This window comes from Abramis brama, assembly GCF_963993115.1.
Source record: "Abramis brama genome assembly, chromosome: 22".
In the NCBI taxonomy this organism is placed as follows: domain Eukaryota; kingdom Metazoa; phylum Chordata; class Actinopteri; order Cypriniformes; family Leuciscidae; genus Abramis; species Abramis brama.
Window position 1 is genome coordinate 19,573,136 of NC_139984.1, and position 19,760 is coordinate 19,592,895.

At 36.5% G+C, this 19,760-nt stretch overlaps 2 protein-coding genes across 4 annotated transcripts; one reads left to right on the forward strand and one right to left on the reverse strand.

Annotated features, from left to right (window-relative positions):
• Nucleotides 1–490: 490 nt before the first annotated feature.
• Nucleotides 491–6,867, reverse strand: zbtb48 (zinc finger and BTB domain containing 48). 3 transcript variants are annotated; one of them, XM_084099940.1, is made up of 11 exons: nt 6,695–6,867; nt 5,126–5,875; nt 4,612–4,904; nt 3,978–4,089; nt 3,755–3,847; nt 3,588–3,674; nt 3,332–3,486; nt 2,982–3,118; nt 2,719–2,883; nt 1,959–2,047; nt 491–1,518 (listed from the first exon to the last, which is right to left on the reverse strand). In XM_084099940.1, exons 2-11 carry the CDS (start codon nt 5,873–5,875, stop codon nt 1,090–1,092), a joined length of 2,310 nt encoding a protein of 769 aa, XP_083956066.1. In that variant the 5' UTR covers nt 6,695–6,867; the 3' UTR covers nt 491–1,089. The 3 variants fall into 3 exon arrangements, with proteins under 3 accessions (XP_083956066.1, XP_083956064.1, XP_083956065.1); XM_084099938.1 differs by having other exon boundaries at nt 4,612–4,907; nt 6,695–6,849; XM_084099939.1 differs by having other exon boundaries at nt 4,612–4,907; nt 5,126–5,915; nt 6,695–6,848.
• On the forward strand, nt 6,863–18,076 carry nol9 (nucleolar protein 9). Its single transcript, XM_084099941.1, has 13 exons — nt 6,863–7,494; nt 7,759–8,306; nt 8,879–9,104; nt 9,471–9,601; nt 9,965–10,109; nt 11,927–12,023; nt 12,197–12,294; nt 13,852–14,013; nt 15,696–15,948; nt 16,086–16,200; nt 16,335–16,509; nt 16,694–16,827; nt 17,594–18,076. The coding sequence occupies exons 2-13, from the start codon at nt 7,818–7,820 to the stop codon at nt 17,714–17,716; spliced, it is 2,148 nt and encodes a 715-aa protein (XP_083956067.1). The 5' UTR covers nt 6,863–7,494; nt 7,759–7,817; the 3' UTR covers nt 17,717–18,076.
• The last annotated feature ends 1,684 nt before the right edge of the window (nt 18,077–19,760 follow it).

Genomic DNA, 19,760 nt, shown 5'->3' on the forward strand with positions numbered 1-19,760 from the left:
TTTATGGAAAATATTGTTTGATGTTCACTTCATGCATTGTTTTTTATATTTATACTCCTTATTTTTTATTTGATATATATGTTTTCACAATTGTAGAGCTTTTTAAAGTTTTTTGGGATGGTTAATATTGTGACCTCTTGCTGAGGACAAGTGCAATAACATGGACCTTCTAAACACAGACCACAAATTTTCCCCAAAAAGATAAAAAGGTTTATTCTAAAAATCAGATAGGTATATACAATTCCTTTAGATTCAACTTTGTAAGTATGTCAATCAATGATGAATTTCTTAATTTTTGCTATAAATTAGACTTTTCTATGTGGGATATGTTTTGTCCCGACTCTCAAGAATCATTGTATTCCAAAAAAAATTTGTTTGTGTAATTTAGCTTTTTTTTAATGTATTTTTCTAATGCACTTAAGTAATAAGTACTTTAAACTATTTAACAAGAAGTGCATAGAAAAATGAATAAAAAAGACACAGATTTGGATTTCTGTGTTTTAATGATTTATTCTATTAAAACAAGAGTATACATGAAGCTTATGTCTGTTTTTAATTTACATTATGAAATCCAGATGCTGAATAAATCATGACATTCTCTTACAAGAACTTTGGTTGTACATTATTAAATCCAAATTTTTCAAACATCCTGTGGCTTAAAGTGCCAGTCAATTAGCTAGTAGAAATAAGATTTCACTTTCTCCATATAGAATAAAAAGCTTTTAAGTTTTGCCTGTTCATCCAAACAGAGAAAGAGCATTTTCAAGCAAATTTTTTTACATAGTTTGACCTGAAACGTTGATTAACAGCGATGCATTTTTGCAGAAGTTGAGCTCAAATGACTTATACCGAGTACAGTAGACAATCTCATGATTTCAAATTCATTGAAAATCTTGTGTCAAATCACGCTTGATACTTCTTTAAATACATTTATATCAAAAGTTTCTTACCTGTATTTCATGCAAGAATACTGTTTATCTACAATGCTTGACATGTCTCAATGACTTTTAATACATATTCATGAACATGAACACATGAACATGAACACCCCCCCTACATGTCTTTGCTTTGGAGTCAAAAAGTCTCCATTTAAACTTTCCCATCAGCTCCAGTGCTGGGCAGTTCCACCACCACACTGGACTGATGGATGGGGTACGCGTCGGTCACCAGCAGTGTCTGCTCCATCACATCTGCCACAGTGAACGGAGTCTGCTCGATTCCACCATCAGTCCTTCCAGTCAGAGCAAACCCAGTCTGTTCACCATTCACTGAATATGTGGCCTGGTCTCCTCCTGTCCCTCCAGCAGAGGCTGAGACGACCTGTTCCACCACAACCGTCTCTGGCTGGATAACCAGGTTAACCATGTCCGCTGGTCCTGCCTGAACCTCTGTCTGGCTGGACGGACTGGATGAGGCAGCTGCATTCTCATCCTCCACAATTAGGTTACGTAACCGTCTTTGTCTGGGGTTGTAGTTCTCCACGCGGTTGTGGATCTGTGAGTGTCGTCGCAAATGTGCCTGTCAAAAGCAAGGTTGAATAAGCTCTTAAGACCTCAAGTAGAAAATGTGAAAAAAAATAATAATAATCTGATATGTTAAAGGGATAGTTCACCCAAAAATGAAAATTCTGTCATCATTTACTCATCCTCAAGTTGTTTCAAACCTGTAAGAATTTCTTTTTTCTGCTGAACACAAAAGAAGATATTTTGAAAAATGTCTGTAACCAAACAGTTGATGGACCCCATTGACTTCCATAGTATTTTTTTTTCCTACTATGGAAGTCAATGGGGTCCATCAACTGTTTGGTTACAGACATTTTTCAAAATATCTTCTTTTGTGTTCAGCAGAAAAAAGAAATTCTTACAGGTTTGAAACAACTTGAGGGTGAGTAAATGATGACATCATTTTCATTTTTGGGTGAACTATCCCTTTAATCCATAAATACATCTAATTCGTACCTGTCTGGTAAACTTGTAACCACATTCAGAACACTCGAATTTTCTCATGCCTTTGTGACGTCGCACATGAACACGGAGCTGCTCGATGGCTGATAGGGCATCATGGGATATAAATTGTTATTCAGTACTGATTACTTTAAACCACTGCCTTTCATATATTCTTGTTTTTTAAAATAAAAATATTCATATATTTTACACAAAATGTATTTATATTATTTAATTAGATAAATAAATGTTTATATATATATATATATATATATATATATATATATATATATATATATATATATATATATATTGTATAAAATATCTAAAATTATAAAAAAAATAATCACCAATGCAAATATGGAATTCAAGTAAAAAATAATAGGAAATAATCAAATTTAAAAAAAATGTTTTAACAAAATTAAAGCAATGACATTAATGAAAATAATATTTAATGTCATATAAACTAAACACATTTTATATAATTTATATTGAATGTAATATATACGTTTTATATAATTAAATACATGTATAATAAAAATAATCTACATTTTAACAATGTAAATATTAATTTATTTCAAGTCAAAAATAATAATGATCTAAAAAATGATCAATATATATGTATCTATATATGTATCTATCTGTATATCTGTGTCTATATGTCTATCTGTCTTTCTATCTATGTCTATCTATCATGCAAGTAAAAAAAATTCTCCAAATTGCCTCAAAAGTGTAACTGTATAACTCTTTATGTATATCTCACCATATATCTCACCTTTAAAAGTTTTGTTGCAGATGTGGCAAAAGTGTGGTCGGCCTTCTTGGTGTTTGCTGGCTATATGGCGTAATAGAGGACCTTTCTCAGTAAAGCGTTGCTCACAGAACTCACAACTAAATGGCCGCTCTCCTGTGTGTGTGCGGTGGTGTTTGTCCAGACTCGCTGCTCACACAATCAGAAAACATTCGGTTAATAATAAAAAAGTAATAGAGAAACTGCATGGATTCCGTTTTAAAAATGAATCGGAAAGAAAAAGTTACCTTGCGTGCGAAACGTCTTGCCACAGAGGTGGCACTGGAAAGGTTTCTCTCCAGTATGTGTTCGAAGGTGCATGTTGAGATTGGCTTTCTGGGTAAAAGCATGATTGCAGAACTCACACACAAAAGGACGCTCATTTCTGAAGAGAAGCGCAACAAATATGGTTCAGTATTAATTCAACCGGTAAACACAAAACATGCAAAACTGATTACACACATAAAGATTTCTTCACATTGTTTTATTGTCTGCTCACCACATGCAAGCATATCATCTTTGAAAGGCAGACCGAAATAATTAATAATAGTATAAACAACAAATAAAGCGTGTTTCAGTGATGTCATAAGTCACATGCCTGTGAATGGCTTTGATGTGCATTTGCAGGCCGTTGCGGCTGGAGGCCCGGTGGCCACACTCCTCACACACAAACAGTTTCTCACCCCGATGTTTGGCTGCCTCATGCAGACGTAGCTCAGTACGGGACAGGAAACACTTGGTACACAATGAACACTACACAACACATTTCATTAGTAATACATAACATTTGATCTGATATTTAGTTTAGTTTTCAATGACAGGGCATTATGGTATTGCAGACCGCAGTAACTTACTGCGTGTGGTTTAGGAGCTCCGTGAATTTTAATCATGTGGATCCTGAGATCTTTCTTCTGCATGAACTGCTCAGGGCATGATGTACACTAAAACGACAAATAAAATTACATTGCCGAAATGTCCCTGGACAAAAGGTCACATCTGACCTCCACAATGGATGATGTACCTTATTGGGCATCTCTCCTGTGTGCGTGACTGTGTGAAGACGCAGCTCATGTCGCTTTTTAAAGGTCATGGTACATTTTGAACACGAAAACACCTGGCACAAATTTTAAAAAGGTGCAGGAAGTAAGTTGCCACTGTGCAACAGTAAACACCAAAAATGACACATTATGGTTATTCCTATTGCATGTATGCATATTTTTATTCGTCCCCATCATCAAACTCACCACCTCTGTTCTGCTAAGACAATTCCTGGCTTCATGCTCCAGCAGGTTTTCCTTCCTATAGTAGCACTTCCCACATTTAGCACATTCAAAGGGCTTCTCCCCTGTATGTCTCCTAGCAGACAGCAAGATGGAAGGAAAAGATCAATCATATTAATTCATTACAAAAAAAAATGAATTAAATTGCAATTACCAGACAGCCTTTAACATTAATCTTACATATGTATGTAATATGAATTATATATCTACACTACCGTTCAAACGTTTGGGGTCCCATTAAATTGACCAAAAGTGACATTTTAGTAAAGACATTTATAATGTTAAAAAAGATTCCAATTTCAAATAAATGCTGTTCATCTGAGCTTTATATTCACCAAATAATACTGAAGTAAATGTATCATCATTTCCACAATTTTTTAATAGTAAGAAATGTTTCTTGAGCTGCAAATCAGCATATTAGAATGATTTCTGAAGGAACATGTGAGTAATGATGCTGAAAATTCAGCTTTGACATCACAGGAACTTACATTTTTTACATTTACATTTTACAATATATTAAAACAGAAAACAGAGACTTCTTTCAAAAACATTTAAAAATCCACCAAACCCAAAATTTAGAATGATAGTGTGCACATACCTGTTGTGTACTTTCAAGTAGTACTTGCTGAGGAATGTTTTGTGGCATGTTGGACATTGGACAGAGCCTTTCTTGCCGTTTTTAGATGTTCCTTCCCCATTCTCTTTATTGGTACTTTTAAGTTTGCGCTTTCCCCGTGGAGTCTTTGGGGTTGAGCAAGGTGAGTCATGAGGCATATACTCTTCATCGGTTCCCTCATTAAGAATATCCATACTCTCACCTCCGTCATAGTCATCATCGTCATTGTCATTGTCGTCATCATCGCCATTCTGATCACCAACGGATCCATCCACCTGCTAATAGATACACAATAGTAAATGTAGTACAGATTACAGATAAAATCAAGGATTTTGATGTAGTATGAAATGAAAATCAGAACAGATAATACATTGGGTATTATTAGAGCAACTTTCATAATCTATGCATCCGATTTTCATAGTCAGATCAATGCATTCTACCTAGTAGAAATAGATTTGATACAGATCTTCTGGTTGAATATAAATGTACAGAGTACCTCAGCCTCACTCATGTCTTGATGTTTGAGATGATCTCCTTCCTCAGTGGCAGCAATGTCCTGCTCTTTATCATCTAAAGATGATGGTTTTCTCCTTCCTGCTCCCTGCCTCGTAACAGCAGACGTGGGACTTTCCCCGACTAGTCGACTGGGCCCTTTTACACGCCTTCCAGAGCGGGTGGTGGTAGTAGACGTCGAGGCAGGGGTGTCATCATCGCTAGCTGTGACCGGTGAACCGAACCTGCATGCATCAGGTTTATTTTTCGTCCTCTGCCAAGATCTAGTCTTTCCTTTCAGGGTCGGATCAGACTGAGGGTCTGCAGATGCGAGAGGGAATAGCGGTTTGGCTTCATCCTCTTCACTCAAGGCAGCAGGTGACTGCAAAGTCTCTACACCTGGCAAACCCTGGCAAGGTATGAGAGAATCCGGCACTGACAGTCCGCTAGCTGCATTCTGAATCTTTTCTAAATTGCTGTCATCTAACTGGAGTTCACCAGTGTAAAAAAAATGAAGCAGTAGCTCAAGTCCATCATCAGGGCACTCTAATGGCAGGTCGATCTGTATACACGGCGAGGAACTGGGTTCCTGGAACAAGTGGCTGAAGCAGGCAAGAACATTGCGATGGGCCAGATGCACCTGCCCACTTGCTGTGTTCAGCATGGCATCGCAGAAGTGGCCAAGACCCCTCTGTTTGTTGAGCAAGGACAGCACCCGCTGAGCATGAGAGGACCATTGAGCAGGTATCTCCATCTAGACATGCAGGACACATCAATTTCATTTCAAATTTGATCTGAATGAAATTAAAGATAAAGACAGCATACATTGAATGTATACATTTAAATTAAATATTTAAATTATAAATGTTATATTTAAATAATTAAAAATGTAAATGGTTTTTGCTAATTCATGGATATTTATAATAATTAAAAATATACAAAAAAGTGTGTCTGTTCTGGTTTTATTCTATACTGTCATTATTAATAAATGTTTCAAGAAGATATAATGCCAGTAGAGGTCATGCAAAAATCATTCTTGCTTATTTTGGTGTGATTCGTTTTATGAAACAGTACACTGAATAATTTAAATTGTAAACATTTTATTAACATTTTTAATCTTATTAATAATTTTATTCGTGGATATTTAAATAAAAAATGTTAATGCTCAGAATAATGATAAATGTGTGTAAAATACAATATACATCTGGCTGTTCTGGTTTTATTATACTGTCTTTACTAATAAATGTTTCATGAAGACATAATGTTTGTAGAGGTCATGCAACTTTAAGTAATTCTTGAACATCATGAAATACTGCTATTATTGTTCTACAAGCACAGTTGGTTATTCCAAGATCTTACTTATTTTGGCGCAATTCATTTTCTGAAACAGTGCAAAGAATAATTCAGCACATTTTCATCCATCCATGTTTAATAATGCTTCCCCATACCATGCGGATAACTTTGACTGATAATCGACAATCTAATTAATATTACCTAAACGTTAACCACGATGTCCGCCTTTTACTGACGCTCCCTAAACCACTCGCCGCACAATCAACTGTGTATGACTCACCTTCCACGTAAATTAGATCGTTGCTCTCATGTTTCTTTTCATATACGGAAACTCGACATATATGCGTAATGTAATTTAGTGAGTTAATTATATATTATATAGCATCAAATGCTTAATTTGGGCTTAACAACAAGAAGCCATGTTGAAACAGAAACAGGAAGTGACGTTGCAATATTGTTTGAGCTCTGTGGAATCTGGCCATTCAACGTATTACGCGGAGTTCGACTTTCTTCAACATATGAGCTGATTACGTTGTTTAGCTCATGCAACCAAAGTGAACACTAATTCTTCAAATGTATACATTTTTTTTATAGTTAAGGGAATTATGTTATAGTGGAGTATTAATTCAGAATGGTAGTGTGGAATCAAAGTTCAGTCAAACTCCGGAAAATCTGTTACTGTCCGTCACATGGCACATACGCTAACCGTGAGGCGCCAGTGCTGCACAAAATCGCTCCTGTTAGCCACCGAGTCGTATTTAACATGTTTTACGCTTCATCTTTGTTTCTGTTATATTTGTGCTTTCAAACGTATTCAACAAACAGTGACAATGCGGTCTTAAAGTAGATCAAAAGGGGGGTAAGTTAACGTTAATGAACGGCTTCGTTTCGATTAGTGGAGTGGAACCACAACAGCATCGTGCAGCGTGATTCTGATGTTTGCATGGAGCCACTGCCAGTTACATAGAAACAGCAGCATATTCACAGAGACTCTGGTTTTACGTGTTTCACGTTTCTGATTTGATTAAAATAATTTGTACAGGAGAATAGTCGGTTACAGCCGTTTCTCACTTCAAACAGGTTCGTGAACAACCACGAAAGTGGCTTTCGGTATTTATATTAACAACAGATCATCTTACTAGTGGTTGTTAATAATTTATGATGATACTACAATTTTACACCATATTTTACCAACTAACTAAAGTTTCTGTCTGTCTGTATGTACGTAACTTACACGTACGTACTTTTATAATCTGTCAGTCTTTCTTCCCAACAGTCTTATAGAGAGAACTTTTTTAGTGATGCCAGGTGTGCTGATCCCTTCATTACTGTCTTCATTCACAGGTGTTCCCCTGCCCTGGATCTATGTTGTTTTTAGGCTCGTTGGAGTTCATCGTGTGACAATGAAAGTACACAAGGTTTCTTCCCGGTCCCAACACGAGCAACGAAATGCCACCAAACGTCACAGTAAGAATAAATGGCACAAAAAAATCCGCAGTCTGGACTCATCTCTGCTAAACACAAGTTCTGGGACTGCAAAGTTGGAGCAACAGATAGCCAAAAGGGAAAAACCCACAGTAAAACGGTTGAAGAAGTTGAATGCGAAGCCTGTGACTATTTTCCCTGAAAACAGTTGTGCCAAGGAGGGAAAGGTTGAGGCCACTTCTGTGACTTTTGCTCATGTCCACACAAATGGAGGCACAGAACTGGACGACAGCAGCGCATCTGTGGACTCTCAAGAATGGAGTGAATATGCCAATAGTGTTCTTCAGAACGGCATGGAAAGTTCAACCTTACCTGACACAGACCAGCGGAAGGAAGACGAGCTTCAATTCCATGCCCACCTTGACCATACCCACAACCATGCTGTTTTAGTCATGAAACAAGACCAGGTAGATATTTATGTAACCACTATGATGTTGACTTGAATCAGTGATTTATTTGTGCATGTACAGTTACACCTAAAGGCCAATTCACATTGCTTTGACAGAGGCAGACACTTATCAGACATTATAATTCCAATTCAGCATGTTCAATCGACGGAAGGTTTCGACACACTGATCTGACAAAACCTGAAAATGTGTCTTTCGCCGTCTGTCAGTGCGGTGTGGATTGGCCTTAATGCGTGAGATGGTCATAAAAATGCTAAAATTCAATAAACTTATTTAGCTCTATTTGCTCAATTTGTGCATGCAACTTGTAAAAAATGTTCTCTTAATAAAAAATGAAGACTAGTATATTTTAAACTGACATAAGGGGAAACTACCAAGTCTATTGTTGTTAATATTTGTATTAATTTATTTTTATTATCGTTATTTTAGTATTGTGACTATTAGCATTACAGCCAGTTGCTGCTAACTTTAAAATACACAAATGTCGGCCAATTAATCATCCTGGCCAGTATATATCAGTCCATCATTAGTTTCTGCACGTAGGCTTACTTTTGTGTCTGATGTCTGCGCAGGTCTTGTGTTTCCGTGGAAAGTGCCTGCTCACTTGCCTCTATGGTCATGTAGAGGTCCTGGGCTTCACAATAGAGGAGGGACAACAACCTTACCCCCTGTTCTCACCACCGTCTCACTGCCCTCTCACCATCAAGGCCTTTGGAAACAACTTTGGGGGCTCCAGCAAGAACAAGAAAGAGGGGCTGCTGGAAGCCAAAGCCATTATTCGCAAATTTTTCTCTTCAGGTAGCGTCACAAGGAGTATCCTGCCTCCCTAATGCATTTTAATGACCCATTTCTCATTTTTGTATCACCCTTTAAGGCAAGGAATCCTAAGTTAATGGGTTAAAAAATTAACTAATAGATATCACCATACTTACCCAGTTGAATGATTACATTAAGAATGGCAAACATTTTTTGTATTCCAAGTTTTTTTTTTTTACAAGAGTGTTTTGGATGGTTTTTTTTCCACCAGTCCGAAACAACACATAATGAAAGGGCCTGAAAAAACAGTTTTTGCCCGTAGTGTTGCCTTTAATTTTTACCTGCACTGAAGTTCTTTTTTGCACCCACTTTCTAAAATTCTGTTGCAATTTGTCTTTTTATGTCTAGAGCCAAGTAAAAAGCTCATGAGTGAGGTGGACTCGGACTCCTGTGTGGTTCTTCTGGAACCTCTGGACACGCCGCTCACACGCTTTCTCTCCAGCTTCTCAGAACTTGCAGAGATCTTCGGTCTTAACTCTGTAAGTCGGTGACATGTTCAGATTTTGCATGTTCATGTTTAAATAGCAAATGTGTATATTGTTTGTGATGATGAAATGCATTCCCAGTTTAATATGCAAAGGCAACTACAGTAGTCAACATTTGAAGTGGATCAAAACATTTCATCAAAGTTATACATGAATTTTGAACAATACCCGTTCTTGTCTTAGGACAACTTTGCTGAACTTTTTTGATCCACTTCAAATGTTGACTACTGTATAAGTAAGCCATTTGTAGGTTGTCTTTCTGAAGAATGTAAACACTGTGGCGCTTTCGACATTGTTTGTTTGAGCACCCTGGCATAGCAACAGGTATATTTGTGTCTCTGTTTATGCACTCTGCAGAAGGAGATAAAGTCCCAGGCTGCCATCTATAACCCCGTTCTGTCAGCCGTGGGTGTAACAGCTTTGCGTGGACCCTGTGCACAGGGTCTGGTGAAGTCACCTAGCTACAGAGAAGCTATAAGCAGTTTGCTCAGTGCCTGGGCAGGTAAATTTTAATAGTTGTTCAAACCATATTTGAAAGGAAATGTAATCATCTCATGTAATTCCAAACCTGTGTAACTTTCTTTCTTCTGCAGAACATAAAGAAGATAGTTTGTAAAATTGTTTGTACAATGAAAGTAAATGGTCACCAAAACTGTTATCTTCTTTTGTTCTGCAGAGGATGGAAAGTCGTACAGGTTTGGAACGACATGAGGGTGAATGAATTAGGGCTGGGTTGACAATATCAATTTAAAGATCGATCATCTTTTAGTCTATCTCTGTTTATGCGTGAACAAAACTTCACTAAACAATTTTCTTTATATTTCAACAACAAATTGGAATAGAGACAATTCTGTAAATTAAAAAGTTGATATAAAACTGCCTTAAAAATGTGCAAATGTTTGTATACAAATAAGTTTTTATTTTAGTCTAATCTAATAAAGCTAATCTTAGTCTAATCTTTTTATTTTAATCTAAATAGCAATTGCAATTTTTTTTTTCTGTGAAAATAATTACTTCTGATCTTACTGATCTATTATGCAAAATTGACTTTTACATTGTGTTTGAACTAGGGATGTGCACAAATATTAAATTTTTTGAATATTCGATCTGTAATTATTCGAAAAATAAAATACTATTAGAATTTTTAATTTTTTTCGCAGTTAGAATTAAATGCACTGGGTGGCGCTGTGGAGTGTTTAACTAGTGGATTGTATTTGATCACATAATGTCGTCGTCTGCCTCACGAAGTTTGGAATTACTTGATATGTATGATGAAAATATTACAAAATGGAATTCATTTTAATCCATTTTAAAATTAATCAATTTTATTGAATCAATTTTAATCAATTATTAATGAAACTGAGTTGTCATAATATGACTGCTGATGGACTCTGCCCTATTAGCACCGGTAAAAACGGCTGGGTTTTTGTTCAGTGCTTAGTTCTGCATGCTCGCAAATCATCTCATTAAGACACAATGTAAATAAGAGATTCATTGAGCAGTGTAGACAGACAACTTCTAATTTCTAACTTGATAATAAAGGGAGCTGTCTTTGCTCACTTTCTAGGTTATATGTAATAATAAAAGTTGACATATAATGGTAATTGATATTATTAGCATTTGACTTGACTACGCTATCAAACAGCTAATAATGTGTTGCTAATGCTACATAAACCATGTTCCTGTTCGCCATCTCGGAGTCAGACAGCTGCCTTCTAAGAAATCAGCATCCCTAGAAGTAATGATACGTTAATGGGATTGGCTACAGGTTTGTGATGGAAGAGAACGGGAGGTTTCAAACCACGTTTTTGAAACTCTTATTGGTACACTGTAGTTTTAAGGAGAAATACTATGATTTTGCACATGGTTTGTCTTAAAGCATATTTAAAACACCACACAAATATTTAAACGACATTAAAAACTTGTTTTTCACCACAGGGGATCTTTAACCTTAAATATTATAGTAATTTATCAACAGACAGGGTTCCCTGTATAGTTTACAGCATTAGTTGAGAGATTGATTTGCTCAAGGAAATATTATATGTACTGTACCTGATATATATACAAAAAAAAAATGTAATCAAAATTTAAATCAAATCAAGAGCTTGTGAATCAGAATCGAATCATACGTGTAAATGACAGAATTTTCATTTTGGGGTGAACTGTCCCTTTAAGGGTATGAGAAAAGGAATTATTTGTGCTCTGTGAAATGTATGGAACCTCATGACGTGAAAAAATTTGTTCCCACGATTTACTAATTCGATTAACTATTTTTTGGGGGAAATGTCTTAAGTAATGTAAAATGTTTTTTGTCCACAGGGGAATTTGACCGCTGTCCTGTAATTCTTGTGTGTGGGGGGAAATCCGTTGGCAAGTCCACCTTCAATCGGCACCTTCTTAACAGCCTGCTCAATCAGTGAGTTCAAACAGTTCATTATATCAGTTTACTAATTAGAGGATGAATTTAGAATTATCTTGCATTTTTGTAGGCTAGCCTGCATGCCAAGTTGTGTGCATGAGGGTAAGAAATTTGCATGCATTGTAATTTTAAGCTGATATATTTCTCTCTGCCTTGTTGTATGTGTGCAGCACTGTAAGTGTAGAGTTTTTGGAGTGTGATCTAGGCCAGACTGAGTTCACCCCTCCTGGATGCCTTTCCTTATGCACAGTTACAGAGCCACTGCTGGGTATGTGGCACACTTTAAGCTCTCCATTTCTATAGACAAATCCGCCGAAACACGGAAGTAAAGCAGCGCCGCCATTACTGCGTGCCTTGCTGCTAAGGAGTTGGGCACGTTGGTCACGTAGGCGGCTGTAGCAGATGTAGCTGTACGAAATGTTATTTTTATCTATTCATCTTTAATTTTGTAAAGTCGCCCTGCTGTATGGCTACAACACTTCCCTCGGCCGGCCATGCAGTCACACACTACTTCGAGAACTTTGCAGTACGAGTTCACTGCCTGTGAAAACCGCACGACACCTTTTAATGTGAGCTCATCTGCGAAGGTATGCAGTATCTGGCCAATCCATCTGGAGCTCATGTAATTCTGACCTTCAATCAATGCCCTGTACTTTAGGTTCTGAAGCTCGCATGCCAGATGATTAATAAAATAATGTTGAATACCTGTAAGCTGCCAACTCTCACGCTTTCACCGTGAGACACACGCAATTGACACTTTTCACACGCTCTCACGCCACACATCCATTTTCTCACGCACATAAAAATCGAGAAGCAAAGAGGACACGGAGACCGACAGACTAGACAGAGCAGGTTAGTTATGATATAAAAAAAAAGGTCAGCTCTCAGATTCTGTCAATTTTATTATGAAATTCAAACAATAAATATTTTGGCGTTTGTAAATGTGACGTGACAGATCCCTATGGCACGTGAACCGATCATAACTTAATAGTAAATAAACACGAATGAACAATGTTAAAAGAAACAGTAGCATAACCTACCGAAATGTATATTCATCATACATAATATCGATCAATCAGTGTTTTTTTAACCGCGGAAAGGGTCAATAAAACAGCTGGAGAACAATTGTCACATAACATTTACCTATAGAGAGTATTTTGCTAAATATGTGTACTATATTACATATTTATTATATGTTTTCTTATATCATTAAATAAAGTTGTTATTATAATAAAAAAAACGCATTATATTTAATTTGAGTTATTTTTAACCTTAAATAATACTGCCAGCTGATAAGGCTCTCTGTATGTTTAACTTACAGCATTAGGTGAGAATTTTTTTTCTTGAGAAAAAATAACGCCTATCTTGTGTACCTAATATTTATCCAAATTAGTCAATATTAAAACAAATCACAAGAATTGAACTGAATTGAAATCCTGAAATTGTTTCAAGCAATAATAAAAAAAGTACCAGAAATTGTACCATATAATATAAACATTGCAACATGTTGTCACTAAACCTAATAAAATTCAGTTTAGTAACTAAAATGTTTTGACAATCACAATATTTAAGCCCCAGGATCCGCTTTCATTGAAATGTCATTAGAGGACACCGGCAAGTGTCACACCCTCACACTTCGCAGGCACGCAGTAATGGCGGCAGGCAAGATGGCGGCGCCCATAGAGTTCGCGGCGGATTTGTGTATATAGCCAAATGAAGTGCTAATTCAAAAGAGCTTTGTACTGTAGAAATTCAACTTTCTTACATTTAGCATGTGTTGATTTTACACACCCAAACAAATGAACATGTTTTGTTTTTTTTTCAGGGCCTCCTTTCACACACATGCGTGACCCAAAGCACATGGTGTATTATGGTCAGGCAGATTGTCACGCTGACATTGATCGGTATCTGGAGTCCCTCAAATCCCTCTGGCGCCATGTCAGTGGAGAGAGTCCTGTCATCATCAATACTATGGGCTGGATCAGAGGTCAGCAAACATAATTGCACATGAAAGGCAATAAAATGGGAATATTGATTTGAACTTCAGAAATGTGGACTCATTATTGGATCTTGAATATTTTTGCAAATATTAGGGCTGTCAAACTATTTAATGACGTGATATACGAGTCAGACTAGGGCTGCACGATATTGGAAAAAAAAAAACATTGTGATTATTTTTTTCCCAACGATATATATTGCGAGCCATCAATCCAGGCTAAAGTCATTAATTACCATTCCATGATATTAATAATTTCACTAATAAGCAAGCTTCATTACAAGTGACAAAAAGGCCACTTAATATTTTATTCCAAAATTAGAACACATTTCTGTCAGAATTCGGTGAACGTTCTACGCAATCCAACGTGGCGGCACGCAGATGTTTGTTGTTCATTAGGCTATAATTCCTCAAAATAAGTAAAAAAAAAAAATTATTCTCTCTCTCTCTCTCTCTCTCTCTCTCTCTCTCTCTCTCTCTCTCTCTCTCTCTCTCTCTCTCTCTCTCTCTCTCTCTCTCTCTCTCTCTCTCTCTCTCTCTCTCTCTCTCTCTCTCTCTCTCTCTCTCTCTCTCTCTCTCTCTCTCTCTCTCTCTCTCTCTCTCTCTCTCTCTCTCTCTCTCTCTCTCTCTCTCTCTCTCTCTCTCGGTGCTGATGCAGTGACGCGTTCATGTAGGCTAAACGGCACCTAAAAGCTGTCACAAAGAACCAGCAAAAGTAATGATTATGAATATGTACAATATTACAATGAGACATTTTAATTGTTTATTAATAAACAAGTGTTCTGTAAAGATGAAGTTGACAATACTGACTCGCGAGTATTGTCCAGTCCAGTTCAGGCGCTGGCGCCTCCGTGTCGTGATTATGTCTGCTATATTTACTTTTTATTTATTAAATCCAGGAAATTGGATAATGAAACACTGATTAAAATTAAGATACAATTAATACAAAACGAAATTCGCTTTAAAGAAAGGCTTTGTGCTTTCTGTTTGAGGTCTCTGTGAAAGTTTTAAAGCAGTCTTTTAGTGCCGCTTTCATAACGGTCGCGTCCGTAATGGAGAACTGTCACATAACATTGTTTTTTCCTCATAAATGCGAACACGAAAAATAAAAGACTTTTTAAAAAAGACAACCATCTACAACTTTATAACACTCCAGCAATGTACCACTTTTTGGTCAACATCCTCCTTTTTGTAGATGAAATAGTCCCAAATAGCTGATTTTGACTTTTTTTTTTTTGCGGCGGATTCTCTTCGTCGCCCATTTTTAGCTATAGGATTGCCAGTGAATGTTGGCGGTGAGCCGGTGAGCTGCGGCACTGTGAAATCACTGTGCAGGCACGCGGAACGTGTATGTCACCCCAGCAAAAAGCCATACAACAAACTCATGTTTCCTGTGTGCTACCCTGGTGCTACCGTTCTCTTAATACACTATGGGTGCTGTGCTACCTTCACATCGCATGTTCCGGCGATGTGACTATCGCTCATTCGCACATTGCGATGTCGATGTTAAAACGGAATATCGTTCAGCCCTAAGTCAGACAATTTAATTTTTAATAGAATTGTTTTTAATTGGTAGCCCTAGTAAATATATTTATCTTTTTGTAATATATGAATTGTTTTCATTTGAGTTTCTGGTACTAACTTGCTAACAAATGTCTTTCTCTCTTTCACAGGCCATGGCTTTCAGATACTGGTAGACCTCATTCGTCTTTTATCCGTCACGCATGTAGTGCAGCTGAGTTACGGAAATGCTCCACAGTGTCAACTTCTCACCCCAGAGTTCCTCAGAACTGCCCACGGCTGGCAGACGCACCCTCCGACGACATCCACCTTGACAGAGGAGCCAGCCAGTCACCTCAACATTCAATCTCATGTATTTCTCAGCGTCCAGTCAGAATTTGAAGGTGCTGGGACATCTGGAGAAATGTAAGGCAGCCAGCTGCACCTTTTCGATTGTAACTGTACCTATGATCTGTTGGCAGTTCTTGTGGTGAAGATTTAACTAGGTCATTTTTGGTTAGTTCTACTTAACAAACCAAATTTCCATCCTGCATTCATCTTAGGCAACATCAGCGCAGTAATGAGCTGCGAGACCTGGCTCTGCTCAGCTACTTCAGTAAGCTTCAGTCCTCAGAACCTGGTCCCATCCGCCCGCTTCACTGCTTCATACCCTACCAGGTTTTTTTAGTTTTTTTTAATATATATTATTTAGAATTTTTTTTCCTTTTTTTGAAACATTATTTAATGTATGTATGTGCATTAAATTCTGATCATGTTTTATGTGAACACCTTTTTGTGCTCTGTTATTGCAGGTCCCACACTCATCAGTGGCTATAGGGGTAACACACTGTGAGGTCGCACCCAACAACATCCTTTATGCGGCCAATGCCAGTATAGTAGGGTTATGCTGTCTGAGTGAGAAGGTTGTGGGCAGAGGAGGTCCTGTTGTACTCTCCCAAACTCCTATCTGTCAATGTGTGGGCCTAGGTGTGTATTCAAGGCCTTTAATATGTGGATTTGAGAAGGAATTGTTCTGTGAAATTGCATTGTATATGTTGTTGCATTAACAATATTTAATATACATCATGCAGACTTAAGTATAAAGATATGAAGCTTATATAAAAATAAAGATATGAAGCTGTAATTGTTTACCTGCTGTTGTGTTTTTAAGGTGTTCTGAGAGGGGTAGACATGGCACGAGGTCTGTACTTTCTGGTTACTCCAGTATCTCCCTCCGTCCTGAGGCACGTGAACTGTCTTCTGCTGGGAGAGATCACTCTGCCTAAAGTATTGCTCACCAAGCAGGTATGTGAATCAGCAATATACACTACCATTTAAAAGCTCGGGGTTGGTCAAGTTTTCTTTTAAATAAGCCTCTTCTGCTCACCAAGGCTATATTTATTTGATTAACAATTCAGTAGAAACAGTAATATTGTGAAATAGGATTACTGTTTAAAATACTGTTTTTATATTTAATATATTTTAAAATGTAGTTTATTCCTGTGATGGGAAAGCTGAATTTTCAGCATCATTACTCCAGTCTTCTGTGTCACATGATCCTTCAGAAATTATTCTAATATGCTGATTTTGTGCTCAAACACTTCTTGGTGTTAACAATGTTGAAAACAGTTGTGCTGCTTAATATTTTTCTGTACATAATATTATATATTTTCAGTAGTTGATACATATTTTTTTTAACAATGTAAAAGTCTTTAGTCTCTTTTGATCAATTTCATGTGTCCTTGCTGTATAAAAGAAAAGTGTTGTTTTTGTAAGTGTTAATGTAAAAAAAAAAAAAAATCCTTTTGACCCTAAACTTTTCAACAGAAGTGTAGATCATTGACATCCATAAAATGGTTAAAGGGTTATTGTTTTTTTATTTTATTTAATGGGTAATTGTTAAGTGTCATTAGACATTTACAAACCGCTGGGGTACATTTTACACTTTACTCACTGAATATAAGGGTACAGATTATATAAAACCATTTGGGTAAATGGTCATGTTGACAGGTTATCAACCTGATGGGTCTTTGTTGTCAGTTGTACTTAACTTCTCTTTCTCTTGTTCCAGTTTGGAGTTGATGGAGATTTACCTTACGTCACCACGGACTACAGCTTTGAAGTCAAAGGGGCAGGAAAGCTTCACATCTACAAAGGACTGACAAGACCTGGTTTTATAAAGTCAAATAACTAAGTTCTTCTGTATGGACTCTGCTTTCTGTGAATGACATTTGTATCCTGGTGTTTGTTTTATAGCCTAAAAATGTAGGTAAAATTTGCCATTGAATGTACAAATCTACACAAGAATCTTGGCTTTTGGAACTGTATACTATGGAGAAAAGTATGAGTGCATATGTTGTTGCTTTATCTCTTGTTGAATGGCTCCATGTTTAAAATCTATATGGGAAACTTGTTTTGATTTGCTGTACTGTTACAGTTTGTCAATATCTTCTTAAAAATATCATGAGTCTTTGTTTTCTTTTCTCAAGTTACATTCCCAAACCAAGATAATGCAGACTGTAAAATATTAAAGTGGGTTTCATTTTTGCCTAAATTAATCTTGTTCATTGTCATTTGCAAAAATCAAAAATTACATTGAGAAGTGAATAGATCAGGACACAATTCTCCAATTACTGCTGTAATTACACAACTGCTTGGTTTTATCTGTTAAGTTGTTATACTATTAAGTTATTTTAGTGCAACTTATTTTGATGTCATCTTGTTGGCTCTTGCATGTTTTTTGAAAGCCAACACACTTGATCGCAAGATGCCTCCGTTAACCTTGATGTGCATTTATTCACATCTGCATTAGATATGAGCATATAGACTACACTGGACTTCTTTTGCTGCTTAAATCAAAAAAGTTGAAGAACTTAAAGTTGAAGAGCCAAAATTACTTAAAAACATTCATTGGGTCTCATTCATGAAACACGAGCAGAACAAATTTTTGTGTAAATCGTGTGTAAAGTGGTTCTGGCGTAAATTTTCAGATTCATTAAAATGTTCGTATTTTCCAAATGTTAGTTGATACGAAAGAAATCTACACCTGCTCCCAGCCACGCATAAATAGTGCGTTTAACATCCGAACGTTTTGCTCATTAATAAGGCTGCATGCGGGTACATATTTACACAGCATTTTGAAAAAATATTATATATAGTAATTACATAGGGTTTTTCTTTTCACTTTTATTACGAGAGCCAGTAATAGCATCTGCAAACGGAACACAAGTCCGCAAGTCTTTTTTTTTTTTTTTTTAATATATATATTCAAGCTGTTTATTTTTTTGATTTATTTTTTAATATTCAAGCTGTTTATTCTTTTTTTTTTTTCTTTTTTTTTTTTTACAAGTCCGCGAGTCACAAGTGTTGCAGTCAAGCTTCATGTCGAACCATTTTCTTTTCACTTCTGGGACTGTTCGATTAACAGATGAAACTCCATTAACTGCATCTGTAATATGCTGCCAAGCATTTTTACCTAAAGCATTAAGGTAAAAGCATTATTACCTTAAAAAATTATTAACTTTTTTTTTAGGACCTGATACGCCACTATGTACGCTTGAAAATTAAATGTGGCGTTTTGAATGAACTTCTGATAATAAAACTTAAATTTCTGCATCTGAGAAATTTCTCTTCTTCATTCGCTTTTGAGAAGACATGTTGAAATCCTTCGTTTGGTGTCATAATATGATGCCCATATATAGTTGTCAGTCGGATTTAATGGGCGGGATTTATGGTAATTGAGAGAATGAGCGTGCACGCGCGTCCCATTTACGACTGATTGGAATTCATTAACACACACACACACACATTTCACTATCACATCTGACATTTACGAAGTATTTGTGAATCAGGAGAAGAATTTTCGGGAATGTCTCTTTACGCGCAAATCACTCACATATTTACTCGTATATTTACGAATGTTTCATGAATGAGACCCAATGCCTTTACCAGTAGGTGGCAATACAATTCTGCAATTTTCACTTTCTGTAATTACTATTTACTAGCATAATTGTTTTATATAGAATATTGCCAAAGCAGTACACACACAAACAGACAGAAAAGATAAATAATAGAAGGAACAAAATATACGCCAGTATGTTGGAATAGTTGCTATATGCTTCCCTATCGATATAATGATATCGATACTCTTAAAGCCTTAATGCTTTAACAATTACTCAAAGCACTCCAGTATTGTTTAATGTTATGTGTGAATTAGAAAATGACATTTTACATAGGCT